Source organism: Canis lupus, chromosome 15 (genome assembly GCF_003254725.2).
Source record: "Canis lupus dingo isolate Sandy chromosome 15, ASM325472v2, whole genome shotgun sequence".
Lineage (NCBI taxonomy): Eukaryota > Metazoa > Chordata > Mammalia > Carnivora > Canidae > Canis > Canis lupus.
Window position 1 is genome coordinate 23,480,632 of NC_064257.1, and position 25,086 is coordinate 23,505,717.

At 36.8% G+C, this 25,086-nt stretch overlaps 1 protein-coding gene across 1 annotated transcript in view; it reads left to right on the forward strand.

Moving 5' to 3' along the window:
- Positions 1-25,086, forward strand: part of ACSS3 (acyl-CoA synthetase short chain family member 3) — a 142,500-nt gene that overhangs the window by 113,245 nt on the left and 4,169 nt on the right. Inside the window, exons 11-13 of the mRNA XM_025438990.3 lie at positions 923-986; positions 10,582-10,663; positions 12,841-12,963. Coding sequence (XP_025294775.1) covers positions 923-986; positions 10,582-10,663; positions 12,841-12,963 — 269 coding nt within the window. The remainder of the gene's footprint in view (positions 1-922; positions 987-10,581; positions 10,664-12,840; positions 12,964-25,086) is intronic.

Here is a 25,086-nt window from a genome sequence, read left to right on the forward strand (position 1 = left end):
CCCACTTTTTATATAGAGAAACCAAAGACAGAATATTTATACAGGGGCACAGAGTAAATTGGCCACGGCATTGAGATTTGGGGGACACAAAGGTTAGTTAGGCATGACCTCCACCCTTAATGACCACCCAGTCTTGTGAGAGGAATATGCATACCACTACTAATTGTCAGAATAGAATTCTAAAGTAAAGTGCTCTGAAAACACAAAGAAGGGAATGATTAATTTTTTCTGGGGACAATGTCCTTCTTTTCTCATAGCTTCGCTTAGTAGAATAATCTGGATGGATGACGCCACATAAAGGATCAATTAGAGCTTAGAACATGATGATATATCCTCATTTCCAGTTTGCACTAGGGGTTGTAGGATGTGGATACAGGCTTCGACCTCCTAAAATCTTTCAGGACTGGAATAGTGTGGCCCAGAAAGCACCACTGGGATGATATTTGGGGAGGCTTAAATGGATCTTTAAGGCTTAGAAGTGGATATTAAGCCTTGAATCACAAAAAGGGGTTTCCCACACTTTTAAAAACTTTATTTTTATTGCTTGAAATATTTTTTGGCCTATTTTAGAACTTTATTTGTTTCCTTTTGCGTCTATTTTTAATGTTTTTGATAGAATAGGAGGCTACGTTGAAGTGGATATAAACATGGATTATGAAATTAACAGCATGTTTGAAATACAATGTCTTAGGGAGTTTCTGAGGGAAAATTCATGGTCTTGTTAAGAATCAAAGCATGTGCCCTTTGAATTTTTTGTGAGACATGTTAGCATAGTTATATGTTCATTGTCTCATAGGAATTAAAAAAAGCCTGTGAAGCTACAGTTTTGGGGGTTGGATATAGGAAACATGGAAAAGTTCAAGCTTTAAGCCTACACATTTTTATTCAAATTTATGTTATTTGTTTCTATTCTACTTTGCAGTTATGATTTTGGATGACAACATGCAAAAACTGAAGGCTCGATGTTTAGGAAATATTGTGGTAAAGTAAGAAAAATTTACAATGCTTCTATTTAAGAGCACAAGAATTGGTATATAATAGTAAGAAAAACATACAATGGATAGCACTAAGTAGGAGGTTGCAAAATAAGCTCACGCATGGCTAGACAGTACCCAGTGCCAACCTCTTGTCATTTAAACATGGAAGCCCCATAAAGTAGGATAAATTTAAATATGATTTTTTATAAAGATAAATCTAGCATTTTAAATAGTTTTTTGATGATACAAATAATGCATGGGTGATCTATTTAACTGAAATACCAAAAATATAAAGATGTATTTAAAGTTTCTATACTCCCACCCTTTAGCGATACAACATGAATTTTATAGTATGTATGTGCCTTTCCTTTTTTTTTAAATTTTTTTTATTTATTTATGATAGTCACACAGAGAGACAGAGAGACAGAGGCAGAGACACAGGCAGAGGGAGAAGCAGGCTCCATGCACCGGGAGCCCGACGTAGGATTTGATCCTGGGTCTCCAGGATCGCGCCCTGGGCCAAAGGCAGGCGCTAAACCGCTGTGCCACCCAGGGATCCCCTGTGCCTTTCCTTTTGATCAGCATTTTAGATGCTTATTCTTGTATTTCCATTTTTCCTTAACCCTGTCTCATGAGCATGTTTCGCTTCAACTCTGCCTCTAAAAGTGTTTATACCCATTCTAGAAATCTTGGTCTTTTTTCTTTAATATTTATGATTTATTTATGATGGTAAATAATACCATATTGAACATCGTTTTTTTATGTTGTCTTCTCTCCTTTTCTGATAATCGCTATCGTATTGAATGATTTCTAAAAGTGTAAGTATCAGGTCAAATAGTAGCATAATATAAAATCCCCAACTCAGCAAATACCACAATTCCTGGCTAACATTTTCATCCTTGTTCATTTGTAAACAACAGTTGTCAAAAGCGTCAAAATTGGAAGTGCAAATACTGAAATTTGCTTTGAATAAATCCATATTTTAAAATTGTCATGCTAAAGGAAGCTGAAATGCAAGTTGATTAAATCGGGGGACAAACAAGGTGTGACTATTTTAATAATTGATACAGGTTGCTTTAGTGCCTCTGATTGGGAACATTGGCATCTTTACTGATATGGTTTAAGTAGTAGAATTTGGCAGAAGGAGCCGCTGTAAATAAAGAACATTGTATGTCAAACTTTGAAAAAAATTTGTTTTCCTACTTATTTAAAAGAATTCTTGGGACGCCTGAGTGACTCAGTCAGTTGAGTGTCCAACTCTTGGTCTCACCTCAGATCTTGATCTCAGGATCATAAGTTCAAGCCCCGCAGTGAGCTCCACACTGGGCATGGAGATTTCTTTAAAAAATAAGATAATAAAAGAAAATAATTTTCATGACTCGGCATCCTGTCTCAGGTTAGAGACCTAACCTCAGGTATGAAATTTCTCAGATTAGGTCTCTGAACTGCAGAATATTGGACACATAACCTCACCCTTTCCCTAAACTAAACCTAACCTGAACCCTAGACCTGAGAGACGAAAAAAAAAAAAAAAAAGAAAGAAACAAAAAACAAAAAAAGATGTGGTATATTTATATAATGGACTCTTACTCGGCAGTGAAAAAGTACAAGATCTTAGCATTTACATGGATGGAGCTAGAGAAAAAAAAATCTCAGGTTAATAAAACATTTAAAATTCTGTGAAAATTAAATGAAAAACAGTAACTTTAAAAAGAATGGATTTCTTCAGATCAGGATACGTTAACCTTACAAAAAGCTAGTGGAGCAGATATACTTTATGATACAATTCTCAGATTCTCGTGGTATCCCTAGATAGGTAAGTACTATATTATTTTTTTCAAGTTTAAATTTTAAGACATCTTTTTAAAAAACTGATTATTTATTTATTCATTCATGAGAGACACACAAAGAGAGGCAGAGGGAGATGGAGGCTCCCTGCAGGGAGCCCCAGGTGGGACTTGATCCCAGGACCCCGGAATCACAACAGGAGCCGAAGGCAGATGCTCAACCACTGAGCCACGCAGGCGTCCCAAATTTTAAGACACTTGTTGTCAAGATGGAAAAGTTAAAAACTGAATATACCATTTATATTCATATTATTGTGAGCTAGAATGCATGTTCACATAGAGCTGGTTGAAATCTGACTTCTTAGGGGGAAATGGAGAATTGGGGGAAAGCGTTCTAAGAAATTAATAATCTGAGCAAAATTATAGGTGGATGTTTAGCTTACTTAGGGAAGCACTTGGTTTTTGAAAGCCCTCTAGCAGCACACATTTTTATATAACCTTCTCAATATAAGTGAGCCTATTTCATAAAGCAACTCTGTAAGATTCTAAAGGTGTATTTGATGCCAACAGTTTTATACCCTCTGTGTGTTTTGCCATTCTAATTATTGGTTGTTTTGCCCTACTTCCATTCAAAAACAATATAGCAGTCGCCCATATAAACTATATTTTTTCTTAAAGCCATTAATGTTACTGGTACTTAAAAAGTAACACAACCATTGCCTTAAAACATTTTATGGTTTAGATTGTCACCAATTCAGAATTATTTTCTACTCTCTGCATTCCTAAACAGGGAATTTTATTGCACTGATCTGAGATTCTGAAATTTCTATGTGAATTCTTGGAAGATACAATATATTATGATATGCAGTGGAGTTTGTATCCTGCCTTAAGAGTGAGACGAGATGTTTGAAAATGTTATATATATATTCAAAAGGTAAAGAAGAAAAAACAGGAAAAAAAAATAGTTCCCATCAAGATCTCACTCTTTTTTTCGTAAGAGTAGTTGAAACCTTATTATAGGAACTCATTTGTAATATCTGGGAGGATATTCCAAAGGATTTCCTTTGTAAACCCACTTCTCTAGTGGCCATTCCACCCTAACCTGTCAACCTCAAAATTACTCGTGCATCTCAGTGGCTGCCTGCAGAATGGGTAGGATGTTTTCATGTTTAACATCTATCGGTAAGGTTTCTTTGTGTTAGTCCATAACTGTTCTCTGTGCCTTGAGGGGATACATCATTCACCCAGAATGGGACTAGCCAATGAATGCTTTATAGAAGCTCATAAAAAATATATGTTTAATTGAATTAAGGGAAAGAAAAAAAAAACCCAAAGCTTCTTGACTTAATAAAAATTGTTGCGGTTCTTAAAAAAAAAAAAAAAGTATGTAATTTGAGAGAGAAGGATTTTTTTTTTCATATAGACCACATTCTAGAGAAAGTTTGTGATCTGAAAGCAGACTCCTTTTCAGAGATTAGCCACATGAGCCCCAAGAAAACTTAGGTGGATACTGTAAAAGGGAGTATATATGGTGAGTGGGGTCCACCAGGGACTTAAAACTGAGATGGTGTCAAAAGCTACCTCTGGGAGTGATCCCTGGCCAGAAATAGATGTCCACTCTCAATTATTCATATCTAGGCTTCTCTTTATTATTTTATTATTTTGTATAATAACTATGTAGTAGCAGTGTAGGTTCACTAATTATACTTGTAGTATAATTACAAGAATACAGGGAAAATCAGCATGGAATATTTGAAATGTATGGGGCTCCAACTATATTAAAGTTAGCGAATAAAAAAAAAATGACTCATTGTTTTAATTCCAAATTTGTTTGCTTTTGTAAGTACTGCTGTAGCTGCTTCTTCCACTATAAAATCTGTTATGAACAAGATAAATCACATTGGAAACTATCTTTCTGTGGCAGTTTCTTTAAAATCTGAGGCTATAATCATATTTCCACCCTTTCAAGATATTAAATGTAATGATTCATTTTATCATATTAAGACGATTCACCCTAAAATGAGAAATAGTGGTATGTGGAAATGTTGAACAGAAAACTCTTGTTCCACTTAATTTTTTCCACTTCTCTGTTAACACTTTTTAGAAATCGCACTGTTTTGCTTTCTTGGGAATCCCTTCACTGGAAGATAGACGTTTAAATGATTCCTCAACTACTGTAGACCGTAGGATGTAATAAGCATGAATCCTACAGCTTTTCTAGATTCTCTGCATTCATAGGATTTGCCTTTCTAGTAGAGAAGAAACTACATGTCTTTGTGGATGTTAGCAAATTCCTTTGATTCTGAAACCTACTCCAGGCAGTTAATTTAGTGGGAAAGTTATGGTATCTGAATTGCTATGAATACAGAATGTTCATGAATTTTGGGAGGTATTCCTGCAATTGCATCCAGAGCCCTAAAGTGCAGAAATAAAACTGAGTCTGTAATTTCCAAGCAACACAGAACAGGCCATGAAAGAAAATTTTAACTGCAATTGCCTTCCTCAGTACCCTAGAGCTCACCGTTATTAAAGCCATAGGTCTCTGGCTACTGTCACAAGCAGGCAATAGTTGATCAAAACCAACTTGTGCTGGGTAATACATCTTTTCCACAGTATGCAGGTTTTTTTTTTTTTTTTTAAAGGGGAAAAATAAGTCCTCCTTTATGGGCCTACGTTTTCCATGGATCGGATCCAGTTGTTGCTACTGGAAGTGCAGCTTTCCACCTCCTGCTATGTGCCCTGGTCTGTGCCCCGCAGGCCTGGGCGCAGGAGGAGGGCGCTGTACCTGGAAGGCATCGTCCACGTGGCTTCCACTCTGCTACCTGCCGGTTTCTCAGCCTCCAGATGTTGACTCCTGTCCCCTGTTGACTCCTGTCACATCGTTATAGCTTCGCAGGAGTGACTTAGTCACTGTGCTGCTGTCTTGGGAAAGGGTCAGGACAGCTTTCTTTTCATCAGTGTATCCCTTTGAGTAAAACTAAGGGTGACACATAATTGTAATCACGTTCCTTTCTAAATGTCATACACAGATTTTATAGTAAGATCATTTATTAGCCTTACACCATCACGGTGAGATAGTGGGGCAGGTATTATCCTCATTTTAGACATGGGCATCTAAACATCTGTAGTAGTTGTGCAGCTACAGCTCACATTTATAACCTAGTCATTTTGTCCCGAGAGAAAGAAATGATGGCTTAATCATTCTCTTTGTGGGGAGACAAAAGGCAGCCTCATAAGAAAATCTCAGGTAAAGCTACAGACTCCAGTGGAAACGCTAGGAGTGCAAAGTTGGGATCTACCCCCAGAATTCTCTAGGGAACAGGAGTTAGGTCTTCAATTTAACTTCTGTTACCATGGGGATTGCTGATGGAACAGTAAATACAGATCATCCTGTATCTGGGAATGGAGGCGTGTATGCGTTATATTCCAGAGTGAATGACCAGTCCCTTCTTTTCTTATCTGTTTAAGGATTTCTCAGCGCGCGCGCACACACACACACACACACACACACACAGAGGATCACTTGAGTTATTTCTCTTTCTCTTTAGGAATGGGTTCTTAGGAAAGACATTCTCTAAGGGTAACTCTTGATCTACCCTTGGACAGGTTGCAACAAAACTTCCCTTTTCACTCTGCTTGAAAGAGTTGGGAAAGGTATCACAGAGTGGCAACAGCCTTATCTTGGATTTGAAGGAGGAGCGTAGGCACCATCCAGAGTGGGTCCCAGTATTTTCAAACCTTCCCCTCCTCCTGCCAGTCTATATGTTATTGTAACTACAGATGAAAATTTTCTTTTTCTGCAACTTCAGAAGAAGGCCCCAGGGCATCCATTATTCCAGGAGCAATAGGATAATCATTAGGATATTCAACAAGAAAAATGTTAATTTGCAATTCTGTTTTAAAAAAAATCTACTCTAGCTCATATATACACCGAACATCTCTCTGGAGCTTATTGCTTCTCTTCTCACGTGTTTTATTTCATATATATATATATATTAGTCATGGTTACCCCCAATTCTGGAAACCTCTCTTCCTGTATTTCTTTAGGACCATTATATGGCATCTTTTAAGGTTCTTTTTTTAGACTCCGTTTCTAATGTTGAAATTGCAACATCCGAATTTTTAAAACACATCAGACTCTATTAGTGAAGAACAGATAGCTTCCCCTCATTGTATCCTGCTAATTACTAATTGCAATCTCTTATCTTGCTCTCCAGCCTGTTCCTCAATTCAATTTGGGGATAATGAAGTAGTTTTCTGGGGACATGTCAGAAATGATCAGGAGACTCAGTTGTCATTTCCAGCAGATCCACACCTTGGCTTTTAGGTGTGGCTTCGTTTCAGTGATAAAACTTTCCCTTCCAAGAGCTCCTGCCAGTACAGAGTCCAAGGACCTGGTGTAAAACTTGTCTGACAAACATCTTTACCTTATTTCATTAACTTAAGGGAATAGACATCATTCATGACAGTCTTTCTCCCTAACTGTATTGTAAAAACACTAGACTTTCACGTCTTCATCTTGTCTTCACTGGCTGATTCTATTCACACCTTCCCCGTCTTAGAATCAGCCTGCCTCTCTGCACTCCATCAATGACATATCTTTCCTTCCAGTCACCCACAGACTCTTAAAAAATATAGTCTAAAAAAAAATATATATATATATAGTTTAGCTTCCTGCCTCCTCTTACTTTGTTTACTTTTTAGTCACTTCCATTATTGTCTGCTCTGTGCCCCTGAAATGGCAATCCTGAGAATACTCAGCGTATCTTCATTGTTGAGTTGCCTGACCTCTGTTGAATCACTCTCAAACAAAGTCTGTGCTTCTATGACCTTGTTGAACACTGAATCATTATTAAAACTCTACAGTAGTGGCTCTTAAGATACTCTTTTTTCCTAGTTCTCATGCATCTGATTTATTTTTTGTTGAATGATCCCCTTTCTTTGGTCCTTAAAGAACAATAGCATTTGGCCTTGGATTTCTCCTTCCATTTCATTCACTGTCCCTGGATCATATCCTAGGTATGTTATTCTTAATTCTCAAGGTCTCTAGGTAGATACAAATTTATACAGACCTTTCTCACAGGAGTGAGAAAAAAAATGGTATAAAAATCACTACCGGGGATCCCTGGGTGGCGCAGCGGTTTAGCGCCTGCCTTTGGCCCAGGGCGCGATCCTGGAGACCCAGGATCGAATCCCTCGTCAGGCTCCCGGTGCATGGAGCCTGCTTCTCACTCTGCCTGTGTCTCTGCCTCTCTCTCTCTCTCTCTGTGACTATCATAAATAAAAAATTAAAAAAAAAATTAAAAAAAATCACTACCATCTCTGTTCTTTAAAAAAATTAAGCAAGTATTTGAAATTTTGTGCAACAGCTAAAAAAGTCCAGGTCCTTAAAATCTGTTAACTTTTTTCCCCTGGAGGATGGCTACCTATATTTTAATCCTCTACGCTTTTATTAATTATAAGAATCTACTCTATCTGTTACTGATTATTGGTGCCATAGTTCGCCCAGGCACTAAGAGAAAACCCAGATTATCAGAGCATCTTCTTTTAAAGATAGAGGCTGCAGACGTAACCAGCTTCTGGGAAGTATAAAATGTTCTCTTTCTCTCTAGTAACACTCTTACCAGAAAATGCTGCACGCTCTGTCCCATGTACACATGCTAAATCAGGTACGTCCCAGGCCACTAGGAAACTCAGATTGCACTCGGTGCCTGAGGGGCTAATTCATTTGGATTATTATTGCAAATACTTAGGAGTCTCTACTGTGAGGAGGCAGTCTGGATGCTGGGGGATCAAAATCTGTGTCTAGGGGAGATAAAATGAAAGAGAAGCTGCTTGAACAGTAGTATGTCCTTCTTTCTGCATAGTTTTCACTACAGGCAATGTTAAGTTGGATCAGCATTTCTGTACACCAGCAATCAGATGGTGCTAAGAAACAGCTGCTTCTGTTAGACCCAGCATCCGCATTCTAATTTGCCTCAGACCCCAGCCCTCTCTGATGTCCCCAAAGCAGCCTTAGTATCAGTTGCCAATTATTATCACAGTTACCTTTTATTTTTCTTAGAGTATAGTGAATAAATATCACCATGAAAAGCAGAAAGGATGTAGATCATCATATACTGGAGAGGAGGAAAATAGGAAAATTATTTATTTACTATTAAGGAGAATCCATCTCCATTGAGATTATTGTCGAGATTGTTTCTTTTACATGTAGTCAGCTTCACTCATGAATGTTATCTTTTCCATCCTTGATTGGTTTTCGGTTTATTATCTACCAAACCTTCTTGGCATCCTTATTGACCTCTTTATCCTCGGCATCCCGAAAATGATGCTGAATTGAATGTGTTTTGGTGGCTGCTATATTCATATTTTATTCCCATGTTTAATAACCAATGATTTACACCTGCTTATAAGATAGTAACAATAAAAACAAACTAAGGAAGTGAAATTATGTGATACGGAGTTAAGATTGGCATAGCCGACTCCACTACAAGAGCCCACAGGCATCACCTGCTTCAGCCCATGGCCTTCGCGCAGGCTTAGCGAGGAACAGCAAGAGCAGCAACAGCAGAGTGTCTGTAGTTTACAGATTACAGACCGCTTCCATGTGCATTTTATGCAATTGCATGAAGTCCAGAAATGCAGATGTTGCATTTTTTTTTCTCCATCTTAAATTAATACAAAGTGAGGGCTTCTCAAGGGAAGACCCACCAGGAGGCTGAAGATGGGCAATCACAGCTGGGCCAGTGATGCCACTTGTAACACCACTCGTCGGACAGAATGTGAGAATACAACTCAGCGCCTCGGAGGTCTAACGTTGGGGTGGAGGATGTGTGACACTGCCTCATGGGAAGCAGTAGCCAATGTCTACTTTGTTTTCAGTTTTCTCAATATGAACACTGTGAAGTCACTGCTTCGCTTTGTATTTTTATTGCATGAGCCTGGAGAGGGAAGGTGTTGGAAAACCCTTAAATTCTACAGTTTCGAAATTCCCAAACTTTAAAGCATTTTCTAAAAGGTTCTTGTGTCCAGGAAACAATTTGAGTGATTATTTTCATTGAGTGGTACTTCCTACAGGGAACCAATGTGAGAATTTGTTCATTTACCTGTATAAAGATAGACCAAGATTAAGCCCTGACCATGCGTATAATACCTATTTGATACTATGGGGGAAAGAAATAGAAGGACAAATTGGTTGGAAAGAAGAGGTATATCCGATCTTCTGTTTTATATTCTCAAATATCTCCATGTGTTCATAGGATGGGAAATCACCTGGGTTGGGATGGTCATGAAAAGGGAGACTGCAAGTGGGTGCAGTGAGAGGGACTTCCCTGAGGCAGATTGATTGTGAGGATAAGATTGTTCATGGTATGTTGAATTGGAGCATTTCATCACAGAGATAGCCAGATGTGGCAGTTGGGATCTTGGTACTTCAACAGCAACAACAAAAAGGATTTATTTACCTATGGTAGAAGGATATTTGTCCTAAAAAAGTAATTCAGTCATGAATCTCTGGTTCCTTTGTGCAGATGTTATGCTTCCTATTGAAACAGTGATTGCTGCTAATAATACCTATTTGAACGCCAGCCTCAATGTGCCTTTTGTGCCCTTTCCTGAGACTATGGTCATCCCTCAATGCTGCTGCCAGGTCATCGCCAGCTGCTCAGCCTCAATTAGGATCCGTCCAGTAGATTTAGGGGTCATGCTTCAATGTGGGATTTGACTTGCAATTATCCATCACACAAGGAAATTGTTCTAATCAATCTATCTTTATTACCACTTTGATCATAATTCTAACTGCTCTGTTTTTATATAAGGTTGCCATTACCACCTGGGGCTTTTTCAGGACTCTGGAAGAATCAGGAAGCATTCAAGCATTTATACTTTGAAAAATTTCCTGTAAGAACTTTATAATACTTGTTTTTAAACCTTCCAAAGTACCTCTCTGTAGTTCTTGCCTATTAAATCGAGCACTTAGTCCTGGACTCATAGATAACAACTTCTAAAGTCTATCTGGACCAAGTTCTGGATCTCAGAAATACGAATGCCCAAACCACAATTAGCTAACTAAGTCATTTTTATATTTATGGTCTCTGGACATAGAAATTTCTCAGTTTCTCTTTAGCACATTTTCCTGAAATTGAGCAGCCCTGAATATCGGGAACGTTTTTGTTAAATTAAAGACTTTGGGGGGCTATCTCTATTCTTTCCTGATTGGATCTGTCTGAGAGCACCTGATCAGAATTGTACACTGTCACTGGGACCCCTTCACCTCCTCTATAGCTGGTTATGTGAGCAAAGTTCATTTGGATTGCCCACAGTTGTATTTTTCCACTCCTTTACCTATTTTTGACATTCATTCCTGAATGTTCTCTTAGCTTTTTATTTTAAGTTCCCATTTTAAAATACAGATACACGCTAGGCACAGGGTTCCTGCAGCACAACCTCCAGTAACCTGGATGGCCAAAAGCGTTGGCCTTACTTACTGTGTCCTTCTTTTTGTTTTGTCATTTACCTGCTTCTCTATATCGCCGTAATATGTTTTGTGTTTATAACAGCACTTTATTGTTAATACACATCAGGTCCCACCATCATATTGCTGCTGCACTTTGGTTTCTATTTCTTTCCGAGAGGTTCTTGGTTCTTATTATGCAGTAGGTGAAAAAAAAAAAAAAAGGTCAGAATTCTATTAAAACAAACAAATAAGTCTCAGTGTTTAGCATTTTATCTTTATTATTTGTGAGTGAAAGACAGGTAACCTAATCAAGTAAGCAAATGACAGGATTTAAAATAGCTTCCTTTAGAAAAGAGATCTTGGAGTTAAATGATCTCAGTAGCTGAGATAAAACATGCCCCCGATGGACTGTGGCAGCGAAGATTTGTCAGTAGAGTTGACTCTCGTCAGCCCAATCTATCGGCCTGATGGGCTGCCATTAAATCATCAGAGTACGGATATGATTAAGTACACCCGATAGTGGCAAATGAGATGTGCATGTGGTTTTAACATGATCACTTTTAACACTGACAGCGCCCAGGGTCTCAGTTTATGGTTAAACTATGTGGGGTGACTGTACTCTTGCTATCCTGACCTCAAACTCTCATAGAAGGGTTAATCACAGCACAAAAGGTAGAGTAACTTGCCTGTAGTCTACAAGTGATGGAGCTGGAAAGGGAGAAAAGGGAAAGCCTTTATGAGTAAAGGCTGGAGTCCATGCTCTTGAACTGTACTCTAGGTTTTTCTCACCGAAAGAAATGACGGTGAGAGCTGCCAATTACTGAGGCCTTTCGCTGTGCCAGGATCGGCCCTCTTTACATGCACCATCTCATCTATGCTTCACTGAAACCTTACAGGGTATATATAGTTCACTACCTTGTTTAGCAGATGAACATCCTGACACTCAGGAGAATAAGAAGCACATATAGTGACTCATCTGGACTGTTTCTAAAGCCTATGCTCATTAACATAAGTATCAAGATAACTGAAAAGCATTAGAATTAATATTTCTTTCTACTTTGTATTCTTCTTGATTCTCCATTCTATTGTGATTTCTGGACCAGTGAAGATGTGCTGCTACTTTGAGTTGATTAAAAATTAATTTTCATCCCTATTATTATATTTCACAGAAGCTCGAGTCTAATCCAAATTCATGTTAACAAACTAGCACTCTATTTTGTAATTATTCATAGAGAGCTTTAGAGCTTTTAAAAATTAATATTAATTAAAGAGGAAATCTATGAAAGAATTACTTTGCAATACCAAAGTATATTGGAAATACTGAACTATTAATTCTCCATTAAAAAAAAGTGAGTTCATAAAGTTTACAATTCTACATTCAAACATTTAACTTGAATATATATAAGAACATTTGAATTTATTCCTGGCTATTAGAGGAGCAAAGAGATTCTAGTAAGTTTTCAAAATCAAGAAGAGTTTAATTCCATAGCCTAGTTATGAAAAAAAAAGTCAAATGCGTGCAGTAAATCCATTTCTATCACATTTTATATTATACCACTCTTAAATGATTGCATTACCTAGCAATACATGCTAATGAGACATTATTGATTCTCATTTTCAGGGATACTATGACACCATGGATGCTGGTTACATGGATGAAGAAGGCTATTTGTATGTTATGTCTCGAGTTGATGACGTGATAAATGTTGCAGGTCACAGGATTTCTGCAGGTGCTATTGAAGAGGTATTGATGAATATGAATTTTCTGTTCCAGGTAGTATTTAGAGACAGAGGTGAACTGAAGTTAAGTCAGTGTATCTGGAAAATTACTGTTCCCTTCGTTTGAAGCAGAGGCTGGGTTACCTGTACCTCTCTCACCTCACTTCCTCTTGTATAAATCGTCCTATTCTCCACACTCCCCAGTCTCTGGGTGGTAGGGGGTGGAATTTGAAGAAGCTACATATTTGTGCTATTTATAGGAGAGCTTATCTACTTTTGCTTCTTGATACTACTTGCATTGCCTCTAGCTTCTTGATTTTCTCTTGCTTGATAACCAGGTTTGTGTATAGTCTTTAACTGGTGGGAGATTTAAATATTTTATTGTACTCTTAAATCCTGAGAATTTTTTCTAATGTAAATACATTGTCACCAAGTCCCCAGAAGAACTTTTTTTTAATGTTTTTAATTTGTACATTTACATAGAGTAAAATCTACTTTATTGCTGTTCGGTACTATGAGTACCGAACCGAATACAAATATACTATACTTGTATAGATTCTTGGAACCTTTACCACAGAGAGAATACAGAAAAATGTCAGCACTGCCAAAGAATTCTCTCGTAACATTACCTTTGTATTCTGGTGCTCCCCATCCCTAACCTCTGGTGACTACTGATTTTTCCATTTCTATGTTTTTGCTTCTCTAGGATGTCATAGAAATGTAATAATATAGCATGTAACATTTGAGACTGGGTTATATCATTTAGGAAAATACATTCGAGATCCATCCAAATTGTTGTATATCAATAATTTGTCCTTTTATATTGCTATGTGGTATTCCATTAGTGGATGTATTAACCAGGCTCTGTATCCATTCACTCACTGAAGGATATTTGGATTGTTTCTAGTTTGAAGTAATTTTAAATAACTCTGTTATATGCATTCATGTACAAGTTTTTGGGCAAAATTAGTTTTTATTTTTCTATGATAAGTAACCATAGTGAGTTGGCTGGGTCACGTGGTAAATATATATGTTTAAGTTTATAAGAAACTGTCAAACTGTTTTCCAGAGTGGCTTCACAATTTTACATTCCTGCCGGCAGTGTTTGAGGGTTTCTGTTTCTTCCTGTCTTTATTAAAACTTGGAGTTGTGTCATTATCCTTATTTTAACCATTCTAATGGATATGTAGTGGCATCTCATTGCTTTCAATTTGGTTTGCCATAATGACTTAATGATGTTGGGCATCTTTTGACATGCTTATTTCTCATCCAGATAACTTCTTTGGTAAATACCTGTGGGAATCTTCTGCCCATTTTTTTTTTTTTTAAATTGAGTTGTTTTTTGTTGTTCAGTTTTGAGAGTCTTTTATCTGATACATGATTTGCAAATATCATCTTCCAGTCTGTGACTAGTCTTTTTATTTTCTTAAAGATGTCCTTCACAGGGGCGCCAGGGTGGCTCAGTGGTTGAGCATATGCTTTGGCTCGGGGCGTGATCCTGGAGACCCGGCATCGAGTCCCACATTGGGCTCCCTGCGTGGAGCCTGCTTCTCCTTCTGCCTGTGTCTCTGCCTCTCTCTCTCTCTCTCTCTCTCATGAATAAATAAGTAAAATCTTTAACAACAACAACAAAAAAGATGTACTTCACAGAAGTATTTTTCATATTGATGAGGTCAAGTGACATTCTTTTTTTTTTTTTTTTTTTTTTTTTTTTTTAACAAATCATGATTCTGGTATTGTATCTTAGAACTCTTTCCTAACCCAAGGTCATAACAGTTCTTTGTTTTGACCTAAGAATTTTCTAGTTTCATGTTTTGCATTTACTTTATTATTTTAAATTTACTTTATTTTACATTTCAGATCAGTTTACGTTTACATTTTGAGTTTTCGTGTGTGTATGGTGCAAGTTGTAGAGTGAGGATTATTATTTTTTTGAAATATGGATGTCAGGTGTTCGAAGCATCGATTATTGCAAAGACTGCTTTTCTTCCTTGAATTTCCTTTTTACTTTTGTCCAAATCAGCTGACAGTATTTGAGTGGATCTATTTCTAGAGTATCTCTTCCGTTTCATTATTCTATGTGTTATCCTTTTACCAGTACCATTCTGTCTTGATATTGTAGTTTCATAGAATGCCTTAAGTTGAATAGTGTCCACATTTGCTCTTCTTTTTCAAAATTGTTGTTGGATGTTCCAGTTTATTTACTTTTCCATATATATTTTAGAATGAACTTTTTATAGTTATAATGAATTTTGATTGTGACTGCATTAAATCTATAGATACTTTTGGGAAAAATTGTTATTTGACTTATACTGAATCTTCCAATCCAAGAGTCTTATATATGTCTTCATTTCTTTAGGTCTTTTTTGATATGTTTCATCAACATTTTTTATTTTTTAGTATACAGATTCTGAGCTTATTTTGTTAGAGTTATACCTAAGTATTTAATTTTTTAGCTACTGTAAACAGAATCTTTTTTAAAATCTAAGTTTACAAATTTTCACTGCTAGTGGATAGAAATACTGTTGACTTCTTTGAACTGCTATGTATCTTTTATTGATTCCTTGAGATTTCCTATATAGATAATCATGTTGTCTGTGAATAGAGATAATTTTATTGCTTTCTTTTCAGTCTGAATGCCTTTTATTCCTTTATCTTGCCTTCTTGAACTGGTTAAAATTTCCAGTATGATATTGAATAACAGTGGTGAGAACAGATACCCTTGTCTTATTTCCGAACTTAGGGTAAAAACATTCAGTGCCTTACCATTAAGAATCATGTTCCTTGTAGGTGTTTCCGTAGATAAACTTTATCAAATCACGATGTTCATTCTATTCCTAATTTGATGAGATTTAAAAAAAATCTTGAATGAATGCTGAATTTTTGCCTAATGCTTTTTCTGCTTTTATTGATATGATCCATGTGGCTTCTTAAAAGCCTTTTAATACATGGATTGCATTAATTAATTTTCAGGTGTTCAGCCTTGCATTACTGGGATAAACCTTACTTGTTGCAATGTCTTTATATATTGATTTTTTTTAAACATCTATAGTCATTTTCTTTGTTCTGAAGTTGGTTATGTGTGGTAATCACATAGCCATTCCATCTTTTATTGAATAGTGTTTGAATCATATATCTTTTGTCATCCTTTCATTTGGATCATTGTGGGTTATTATGGATCTATGCAGATCCATCATCTGGGTCATTATTCTTTTTATGGACTTTTTGTAGATAGCATACAGTTAGGTCTTACTTTTATTTTTATCCAATCTGACAATATCTATTTTTTAAGTGGTGTTTTCAGACCACTTAACATTTAAATAAATTATTCATATATTTATATTATGCCTATCAGTTTATTCGTTTTCTTTTTGCCTTTTCTTCATTTTTCTCTTATACATTTTTCTCTCTTCCTTCAAGTCATTTCATTTTCTTTTGTAGCTTCTGTTTCTTTACTGAGAACTTCTCTGATTCCTTTCCCTCCAAGAATGTTTGCCCATTCTTATTGGACCATGGCTATTGTTGTTTTTTTTAATATTCATCTCTGTTAATTTTATTCTGAATATGTAAATGAGGTGTTATGGGTCAAAGACAGATTTCTTGATAATAAATATGTCATTCTCTCTTACGCAAGGCCATAGCCTTAGGTCCTATATAAGTGTCAGACACTTCATAGATGAGAGATGAGTAAGATAATATTTGTCTGCTTATAAGGGAGAAGAAAGCATTGATCTTCCATCCCTCATCAGAAAGTCTCCTTCAAAACATAAGGGCCTTAATCCAAACTCCAACTCTTTGATATGTAAATAAAATCTCTCTAGGAGCCAGATAGCCCTGTGTGTCTCAACTCTTACAACTTAGAGATGTTTCCAAGTTCTGAGGCTTCATCTTTGTTTGACATGTAAATACCTAGGAAGTTAATGAGCCACTCTCCCCAGCACGTTGTGAGTTTAACCCTAGGGAACTAGTCTAGTCTAGACTTTGATAATTTTGCCATCCCAGGGAAATTAGAAAAGTTTTATTATCCTTTCAGACCAGAGTAATTAACCCAACAATCAGCTATACATCAAATTCTCATAAATAAATGAATAAAAATAATAAAAAGAATAAAGATTCTTGGGAGGCTAGGGCTTTATATAACAGCAATGAGGAATTTAGGAAAGTTTTTAATCCCCCTGCCACCATTATAATAGCTGCATTAAAATGTTTGTCTGATAATTCTAAAATTTGGGTCATCTTGGTGTTTGTGTGTATTAATTAATAGTCTTTTATCTTAAGAGATGTTTAGGTTTTCTTGATTCCTTTTACGTCCAGTAACTTTTGATTCTATCCTAGATATTTTGAATATTACATTGTGAAGTGCTGAATCCTGTTAAAATCACCTGGATTTGTGTTCTTGTGATTACCTATTTTAGTTAAGGTCAGATCACCTGTCCTTACAAACTTCCTATGGACTGTGGTTCCAATGTTAATTTAATTTTCAGTCTCTGAAGCGCTATTTTGGTTCATCTCACTTGTGTCTCTCCTAGAGGCCAATGTGAAACTCGAGTTAAATGTTCAGGATCTTCACTGTGCTGGTTCTGATTGGACTCATGCATGCACATATCTGGGGTAGGCTCAGGACTTCATACACAGATTTGAAGTATCCCTTTGTCCAGCTCCTTCTTCTCCATAATCTACTCTTCACTTTCTGATTTCCAGGGTTGCCCATTGCTGCTCTCTTGGGTAAAAAGTCAGGACTTTGCACTCCCTCTGTTTTTATTAGGGTTCAATACTGCATGTCCTACATGCACTGCATGCCTGGGCAGAGGATGAGACAGTCTCTTTGATAGCACTCTCTTAGTGGAGAGCAGAGCAGGTCAACAGTGATCTACTTCGGAACTGTATGACTGCTCTTGCCGGGGAGGGGGGCCAAATGGCACTGAATCTTTCTAGGCTCCCATAGTCTGTGTGTGTTTGGGACAGGGGTCCCTCGGGACTCCATCCCACAGGATGCACACCAGCAGTGGAGAAGAAAGGACATTGCTCTTTTGCCAGCACTCACTTGGAGTAGGGCGTGGAGAGTCAACAAGATCGCTACAGCTCTGTAGGAAGGGAGAAGGGCACTGAGTCTTTGTTGGTGTTCACCTACAGTAGGGAGGTAAGAGGAAAAGGATTGTTTCCCAGATCCTCTGCTCCTTTCCCTGGGCTTCTGTAAAGGTCAACATTTCTTAGGGCTTTTCTGTCTGCACTTATTGGCAGTTCCACCTTTTGGGCTACTCAAGCACCCAGGTCAGAATATATAGGAGGCAAAACAAACACACAAACAAACAAACCATAATGACAACAAAACTCAAAATCTCCAAAGAAACAAGCAAAAAAGAGGGTTGTGTCTCAAGCTCTTATAATTCTAATAGAGTCATCTGATCTGTTTTTTTAGCCCAGGGTTTTTCATTACAATTATTAACATTATTAATAATTAACAATAGTTAAAGAGATAAGATAGAACATATTTATTCCATCGTTTTCAGAACCAAAAACCCAGAATTATTTTTAAATGGAATAGAGCAAACTGAAATTTAAATGAAAGAAAATGCTTAAAAATAATTCAGAGATGAGAGCATGCAGAATCAAAGTTGAGTTCTCCTTCTTATAACTTAAAGATGGTCACCTTCTTTAAAAGTCATACTTATTTATCATCAGGGAAAACCAAATAGCTTAACACCTCTTGTTATGTTGGCTTTGTGTGTGCGACAATGTAATATTATTTGAGTAAAAGGAAAATATTTTATATAATATTTTGGAATATGTGGCTTTGTATGCTATTATAATATTACCTTATTTTTAGCCTACTCTGAATTTTGCAATAACCTAAAATTGAAATTCAAGCTTCAAGTGTTTTGGCGTGTGGGCAAAAGGTGGTTCTGGTTGCATGAACTTTTAATTTCTTGCCTTCAGGAGATTACCTCTAATATTCACCTGCATTTCTGGCAGACTCAGCTAATCAAAATATGGAGATTACATATGCAAGGCTTTTATTATCAGTCAAAGTTCTTGGTTCTGTTTTATTTTTAGAACAAAAAAAGAGAAGTATCAACCTATTTAAATATATGCTTTAATACGTTTCTACTGACATCCTTCTCAGTGTATATAATCAGAGAATGAAACAGGCAGAAGGTAGACAGTAAAATGATAAAGTTGAAAAAAAAAAAGCGTAATAGAATCATTGGTTTCCAACAGGAATTTTGTCACACACAGCACATAATAGGACACCCGTCAGCCCTCAAGCCTACTTGAAGTGAATGTCTCCCTTTATGTGAATTAAATGATTAACTCTATTGTATATTTATGTCTAATAAGAAAGTTAATACCTCAGTTCTTATCAGGTTTGTCTTCTTTATATTGGCATCTGTGAGAGAGTTTTAAACTAATATTCTTTCCTGTTTTTTTTTCCCCACCTCTAGCAAAATTGCTTAACGTTGATAACTAATATGTATGTGAAACGTTCTCATTGATGACATAACCAACTTTTATTAAAATGTCCAAACCTTACTTTCTATGTAAATGCTTTCCAGGACTCTGACTAGGATTCTTAATTGTCAATTCTAATGCTGGATTTCTACTTTGAGTTTCTGAAATAGGACTTCAGGGTCTTAATTCATGGGACCCTCATTTGTAATAATTAGACTGGATGTTGTTTTCATAGATAGTGAAAATCTGTGTCTATCCAGTTTCTTAAATTAAAATATGAAAAAATAAATTGATTAAAACATGACAAGTGCTTTACCTTACATATGACTGAATCCAACAGAAATTCTATTAAAATTACAACATTAAAAACATTTCGGGAAACTGTATGTTCTTTTTTGTTCTCATCATAAGAAAATAGAGTTCTGGAATAGCTTTCTTGAATTGAGAGGATCTTATCCTTGCAGATCTCAACACATATAAGGGCCTTCTGTAACTATTAAGTAATAATCATCTCTTTTTGAAAGGTTGATTAATGTTTGAAGGCTTGACATCTAGCTAGACACTCGGGACACTTGGTGGAAGTTCAAAGTGTCCTTTCCTTAAGGAAAATTGGGTCTGAAATCTGCTAGTTCAGATCTTATGAGCCAAAATTCCTAGGAGCTAATGTGGTCCTTCATGCTTGGGTCTCTTTCACTGTTGTGGGCAGGCTGCAAAGACACTTCCAGGGAACAAATTAGGCTCTCTGTTTTCATTCTTTCACCTGTAACTTAAGTTTCATTTTGTTAAGTAATCCTACTGGTATCCTTGGGAACTTGGAAGTCTGGAGTTTAAAAACGGAACTTAAAGCCTAGGGCAGTGTTCATTGCAATTTGCCCTTTGGAAAGTTATTTGAACCAAAGTTTCTCTGTTTGTTTTCCAAGTTAGCTATTTTGTTTGCTATTTTTAGGAGTGAGTTCTTCAGGATTGAATATATTTCCATAAAATGTGTATTCAACAAAGATGCTATGTAATTTCAGTTCTGCCCAGCAATAAATGACTACTGAATTTAAATAGTTGTACAATTGCTGAATATTTTCCTGAGTACAAATATGAATATTGATGATAATGCAGAATCTGACAGTTTCCTAGATGACTCCAATATCAGAGGCAATGAAAAAGCATTCTTCTTCTTCCCACTGCAGAGACAATCTCTTGCCAAAGACTGGCTCATTGCATCTTATGTAGGTTCTTGATTTAAACTAATACTTCTAATATTAAAATACTTAAAAATATAATTCAGCCACTAAAGGCAAAGAACCTTTGAAATCCATTAAAATTTACACAAAAATGACAGTACCCCAGAAACAACAAATGACAGGCACTTACCAGGCCCATTTACCCTGTAATCTGTATTACCCTATCATCTGTATTTATACAGATATTCCTCAACTTGTTAAAGAGATCACGTCTTGGTAAACCTATCATACATTGAAAATATCATAAATTGATAATGCATTTAATATACCTAACCTGCCAAACATCATAACTTAGCCTAACCTACCTTAAACATGCTCAGAACACCATTAGCCTACAGTTGGGCAAAATCACCTAACTCAAAGGACACTTTATCATAAGATGTTGAATACCTCATGTAGTTTCTTGATACGTACTGAAAATGAAAGCAGAATGGTTGTATGGGTACAGAGTGGTTGTGAGTGTTTCAGTTGTTTACACAGTGATCACTGACTGGGAGCTAAGGCTTCCTGCCACTGCCCAGTATCACAAGAAAGGATTGTGTGCTGCATACTGCTGGCCTGGGAAAAGACCAAAATTCAAAATGTGAAGTACAGTTTCTACTGCACATGTATCACTTTCACACAACCCTAAAGACGAAAAGTTGTAAGTTGGAACTATTGCACACGTTTGTGGTTTTTACCCCTCAAGTTGTATCATTTTTTTCAGATCTTAACTTTCAGTTAATCGCAGATGCTTATGGATTTTATGTGGAGGAAATATATAAAAGTGGCTTTTGATATTTTTGCCCCCATAGGACATTTGTTTGGCTCCTGTCCCTTACATGTTGCCAAGACATACTTTGATGCTTTTCTTTTTAACGATTCAGTTGTTGAAATCATAATTTGGCATGTAGATATTATTTGTGGAGCCAACATAGAAAGCTGTCTCCTTCCCTTTATGGCATCTTTTTAACATTGATAGATTAATATAGTATTTTATCCATTATAATAATGAACCTCATTTACAGATGATATACAATTCTGGTAAATGATTATGTTGTTCACAGATTTTTAAGAATTTGGCCACAAATGAGGCAAAAAAAAAAAAATGTGAAGCTTTGATACTGAAGAAAACTGTGTTATGTATTACTTCTGATTTTAAAATACCCTTCCCAGAGCACCTGGGTGGCTCAGTGGCCTTTGGCTCATGTCTTGATCCCGGGGTCCTGGGATCAAGTCCTGAATCGTGTTCCCCAAGGGGAGCCTGCTTCTACCTCTGCTTATGTCTCTGCTTCTCTGTGTTTCTCATGAATAAATAAATATGTAAAATAAAATAAAATAAAATACCCTACCTGTATGGAAAACTTGGCAGCGTTTTCCCATCCACTTCTAAACATACTAACACTGAGGGTGGAAACATGGCGAAATGAAAACAATAAGGTGAAATAAGGACAAACTAGAAGGTTTGGTGTTTTGATTTAGTTAAAATTATAGTTATACTGGTTAGGTGACAAAATATCTGGATAATCGATTTTTTTAAATAGTAATTTGAATAGTTACATTGTCATTTTAAAAACCAAGGGAGTAGAGGCTTCTGACACCAGTGAAAAACTTAATATATATATTTTTCTTTTTGACAGTCAAAACTCTGGGTAGGCAGGTAAAAGTTTTTCCTCCACTCATTAAGGAACTCCTCAACCGGAATTACAGCATTGGGCCCACCAAGTCTATATCCTATCTGCTATGGACAAAATATTCTCTTCCAAAGACTGTGACTCACTATACTAACTACCAGTACAAATCTCTGGCAATAAAATTTGTCTCGAAGCATATGGACCTGAAACATAAATAAAATCTTAGCAAATGGGAAAGCTGTTGGAAGCACGTTGAAAGTTCAGATTGCAGCACTAGGAGAAGGTTGTGTTGTATGGTCTGGATAGTCAGTGTTTTACAGAAGCTTTTTAGTTAAGCCCAACTGATGGAAGATGAGGTGCACATCTCTGTCTCAGCAATGAAATTAATAAAATGTATAGCCCAAAAATCATTTATCTAACACATACTATCCTCAGCAGCGTAAGAGTCAAAAACTATGTGGATGGCAACTCTTACAACTCAGTATTTCAAAGTGGATGGTAACAATAGGATACAGGAGATGTTGATTTCTATGTTTAATTAGGGCCAGTGCGAGGTAGGGCATGGAGCTTGCACCAGTTTAGTAGTTCACTGAGTCTTCCAGGAACTCAGAGAAGAGACAGCTCATTCTCAACTTGGCATAATTAAAAGAAGACTTCATGGAAACTTGGGACTTGAAAGTGGCATGTCCCAGATTCCATTGGTTTTTCTCCTCTCTCTGGCTGTGCCTTTTTAGTCTAGTTGGGCAGCTTCTCCTTTTTCATGTAGCCATTAGATGTTCCCATTCCTTAGGACTTTCACTCTTCCCACTGCTTTCTCCCTAAATAATCAAATCTATGTCTAGTTTTTATCATCTATGCATTAATGACATTTAAATGTGCATCTCTAAATTAAGACTCCCATCAGATTCAACTGCCTCAACTTGGATATCTCAAAGGTGCTTCAGTGGAATATCTCCAAGACTTAATACATGATCATGCCTTCCAAATCTAGCCTTTACTAGAATTTTCTGGCTTAGAAAATGGTACCACTATCCAATCAGCTATTCAAGCCAAAAAAAAAAAAAAAACACAGAATCATTCTTAATTTCTCTTCTCTTTCTTCTTGCACCATACCCAATTTATCATAAAATTGTGTTTTTTTTTTTTTTTTTTTACCTCTGAAGAAGGAAGCTATAGAGTCTTCATTACCCCCTGTCATAGCCTTAGACTACTGTGGTAGTCTCATGGGCAATTTCAATAAACTGTAATATACTCACCCATAACAATCCTCTCTTTGTTCTCCATGATGAACCCAAAGTACGTTTGTTTTTCAAAATACACTCTGAAGTAAAAGAAGCCAATCTGAAAAGAATACATACTTTATGATTCCAGCATTCTGAAAAAGGACTTTGGAGGCTCTGAAAAGATCAATGTTTTCCCAGGGCTGGCAAGAAGTAAGAACAAATAAGCAGAGCACAGGAGATTTTTTTAGGACAGTGAAACTATTCTGAAAAATGCAATATAATGGTGGATATATGTCATAAAACCCATAGAGTATATAACACCAAGCGTGAACTCTAATGTAAACGATGAACTAAGGTGGGAATGATGTGTTGGTTCATCAGTTCTAACAAATATACCACTCTGGTGAGGGGTTTTGAGAGGGGGGGAGGCTGTGCATATATGGTGGCAGGACATATATAGCAATTCTTTGTGCTTTCTACTCCATTTTTGCTGTAATCTAAAACTACTCTTAAAAATAAAGTCTCTTAAAAAAATCCACAAAGATCTTGTATCTCCTCCTCAACTCCTGAAAGTGTTTTATTGCCTTTCCAATGCTACTAAAATAAATTGGAAGTCCCTAGCACAGCCCCTTTCTACCCCTGCAGCCTCATTTCCTCTTGCACTTTTCTCAGTCTTGCTCTCTGCTTTCCAGCAATGTTAGCTTCTCTCAGGTTTGAATGGTTTGTGCCAAGTCCTTCCTCAGGGTTTTGCTCTGCCCCTCCACCTTGCCTAACCCATGTCTACTCATCCTGTAGGCCTGAGCTCATTGTCGTTTCCCGAAGGTTTCTCTGAGACTGGTAGGCTTCTGCTCTTGCCATATATTTTATATAAAAGCCCAGGTTTTTCTGGCTGCTTTTGCTGTAGTTCTCATATAAAAACCAAGGTATTTCCCCAGAGCCCTTGTCACTTTTATATTAAATATTCTTAATAATAAGTAGTCATGTTTATTAGCAAACAGTCTCATCCATTAGACTGTAAGCACTGTGAGACAGTGCTCTACCTCTTTTTGCTCACATTGAGCCTAGTGAAGTGGTTGGAACACAGAAGGATTTAGTAAATATTTGTTGAAAGAATTAATAGAAGAAAGAATGAGAAGTACCAAATGAGGGACTCCTGGGTGGCTCAGCATTTGAGCGCCTAACTTCAGCTCAGGTTGTGATCCCGGAGTCCTGGGATCGAGTCTCGAGTCTCTCATTGGGCTCCCAGCAGGGAGCCTGCTTCTCCCTCTGCCTATGTCTTTGCCTCTCTCTCTCTCTCTCTGTCTCTCATGAACAAATAAATACAATCTTAAAAAAAAAAAAAAAGAGAGAGAGAGAGAGAGAAGTGCCAAATGACCTGTCAGTATATTGGGCACTGTTTTCTCTAGGTATTAGAGATTTGCAGTCACTGAGATACCTATTACTCTCTCAGAATAGAACAATCATTTTTAAAAGTACCATCATAGCAGAAATGTGTTTTTGTTTTTTTTTTTAACCCTAAGCTTCTGTATTTCATGTGGTTACTCTGCAGGTTCTTGTGATTCCAGATAGATAGCTGCTTTGTTCTTTAAGATATGTAGAGCTTAGGGTAAGCAGTATGAAAACGATT